This window comes from Colletotrichum lupini, chromosome 3, assembly GCF_023278565.1.
Source record: "Colletotrichum lupini chromosome 3, complete sequence".
Lineage (NCBI taxonomy): Eukaryota > Fungi > Ascomycota > Sordariomycetes > Glomerellales > Glomerellaceae > Colletotrichum > Colletotrichum lupini.
Window position 1 is genome coordinate 248,490 of NC_064676.1, and position 2,933 is coordinate 251,422.

The 2,933-nt window shown below is 41.9% G+C and overlaps 1 protein-coding gene across 1 annotated transcript; it reads right to left on the reverse strand.

Annotated features, from left to right (window-relative positions):
• Positions 1–345: 345 nt before the first annotated feature.
• CLUP02_04797 (uncharacterized protein) lies at positions 346–1,573 on the reverse strand (the record flags this gene model as incomplete). The annotated part of the gene is made up of 3 exons (XM_049283808.1): positions 346–519; positions 599–1,480; positions 1,550–1,573. The coding sequence occupies 3 exons, from the start codon at positions 1,571–1,573 to the stop codon at positions 346–348; spliced, it is 1,080 nt and encodes a 359-aa protein (XP_049140951.1).
• Between the last annotated feature and the right edge of the window lie 1,360 nt (positions 1,574–2,933).

The following is a 2,933-nucleotide window of genomic DNA, read 5'->3' on the forward strand; positions in this document are numbered from 1 at the left end:
TTATCTCTTTTATATAGCGAGATACCTTACCGATTTATAATAATGAAATTTAATTATTAATAAGTATTAATATCCCTATTATAAAGTATTTAGTTCGAATTATAATTAACAAAGAGATTAATTAAACTATATAAATATTTACGTAGTAGGTATAAAAAGGAGGTTCTAATTATAGGTTAGGCTAGTTATAATAATCCTAAATAGGGCCCCCTAATTAGCCCCTGCGCAGTCGGCTATATACCGCGGTTAAATTAGACTTCTAATCCGATAGTTAGGCTAGCGGGCGCCCTTTTGCACCTGTGTAGGGCACTTGTTCTAAAAGTGCTTTAAGTTGCCCCCCTCTGCCTAGGGAAACAAGAAGGAGTACTTGTCTCCAATCTTGAAAGTAGCGCAAAGATCAAGAATGTGGTCTCCCGGTTCCATTTTGGTAAAGGCCTTGAGCTCTTGCTCGAATTCATCCTCTGCTTGGTCAGGGTCTGTTTGAAGCAGGGTTTTCAGGGCGAATGCTTTGTGATTGTGCTGCAATTCACCCAGGTTAGTAAAGTCTGAAATAATTGCGAGGGCTCCAGATATGAGGTAGGTTGAGGGCAATACTCACAAAAGAATGATGATCTTGATGTATCTCAACTTTGCGGACCATAGAGAAACTTCCCTCCTTTCTCTCATCCCCAATGAAAGTCCAGGGCATGATGACCTCTTCAGCCAAGTGAAACGTCGTCACTTCTCCGTTTTTATCGCGATCAATAATAGGAGCAAGTATCTTCCAATGATTTTCATAGAACTCTCTCAGTAATCCTTTTCCTCTTCTTTCGAAGCAAGAAAGAGCCTTGTTCGCAAATTGAGACTTTGGACTAATGAGTTGATCCCGGGATACAGGGTTGAGCCACTCAAAAGGTAGGTCACGATCGCGTAAACCATCCTTCATGAGCGCCGGTAACGTTTCAATTCTGCGGATCAGAACCAGGATGACGAAGATCCTTTGACTTGTGTCACCTCCCTTGTGTGCGCCCGTTTCAGTGCCGCAGACGTAATCAGTAAGGCGACCCAGCGTTGGCTCGGAGAAGTGTTGTCGAAGTACGGCACTGACACGGTTCCGGTGGCTGATAGCGTGCAAGTCACCAGAGGGAAGCCATGGTCTCGAGTGTGTAGGCCCGGTGGACTGCATCGCTTCGTGAATCTGTTCGCACATGGCTTCTGCCGCCCCCATTCCGATTTCGTTCTCTAGCTGTAGATCTGCTTCGGTATTGCTCGGCTCGCCGTGTGGCTCAAATGCGCCGCCCACAAAGCCAGGGAACATAGTATCTGGCTGTGAATAGAGTAGTGCAGTGTTGTTTTCTTCGACTAGGTCTATACCGTAGTTGTAATTATTAGACTTTGTCGTAATCGAAACATCTGATTGTTCGCGGACGACATTTGGAGGACGACGGCCTTCGGGGTAGAATTCCAAGCTCCTCTCAGGAGTGAAGGCATTGAGAAACTCCTTTGATCGTTACATTAGTTTCAGAGTCTTTGTAAGAGATAGTGATAGATATATTTGCTGTCGACTTACTCGTCCATCGTCGAAATGAGACATCCTGGCAGGCTTTCGTCGAGGGATCAGGAATGATTGGGCACTACCCGCTATGACTGGTAGGTGCGATAGGCACCGATGGCTAAGGTAGTTGGAGCATGTGTTCCAGACAGGTGACTCTGACTCAATGTTTTGGCCTACGCGTGCTTGTATGCGGCAAATGACGAACAAGAGGCAAAAGGGCCTGAACAGTGAGGTTGCCGAGTCCTGGATGGCCGCTCAATGGGTGGGAGGTACTGATAACATGACACACGTATCAGGCCCCGAAATCCCCGGAGCCTGGTCACTTTTATCAGCGCATGGGAGTCCGGCGAGGCATTCTTTCCACTGGCACTAATGATACATTGTCGAGGCATTGCCGGGATCGACTCGATGTGCCAACTCTTACCCTGCACCCCCTGGCATGTCTTTGAGCGGCAAGTGATAGCCTGCAGAATGTGAATGCGCACATTGGTTGGGGGTGGCTTGGCGGGTTGCCTGGCTGCCTTCTGATGCATGAAGTTGCATTTTGTTGTGGTTCGCCCCGCGCGCCTTCGCACATTCTCGGCCAGTTTCAAAAAGATACATCAGGCTACAGATTCTGCATCCTATAAGTAGTATCTGGACACGGCATTTCCACCTCTCCCAGGGGGCTTCCGCTCAAGTAATAATCATCCTTAGCCGTCTCGAGCGATTGAAGTCGATTCTAATATTATGCCCAGTCCGAGAGCATACTCATTATCATCGGCAATGAGGTCTTCGCCGACATCTATCACGTAACAGGGATAGTAATCGCACCTTATAAAGTGCCCGTTACGTATTAAATCACGTATCTATTTTAAATATCGTATATATAGACCTTTTTTTTTTATCTATTTCTACTTTAATAATTAAGCTATTTTTATTATACTTTATATACCTATTACTACGTACTATAACTTATAATAATTATAAGCTTAGTTCTTAGTCAAGACCTTATATTATAATAACGTACTTATTAATACGATTTTTACGATCTTTTTAAAATAATTAACTTATTTATACTTACTTTAGCTTAAACTAAATTAACTAGTTACGATAGTTAAATTAAATAGTTTAATATATTTTATACTATAAATAAGGACATTGGGGTTTAGAAATACGTTAATTTAAACGCTCTAAATTTTAATATATTCCTCGACCCCTTTATAGTACTTACTTTGCTCTTAGAATTTAAATAATTAGTTATAACTTATAATAAAAAAGAATTATAAGCTTACTAAGCCCGTTATAAAGCGTTTAAAAACGACTAAAAAAACTAAGAAATCCTTTATTAATAGCTTCTAAATATAACTTTTAATACGAACTTTTTAACTTTTTTAAATATAAGTAATTTATAAAACTA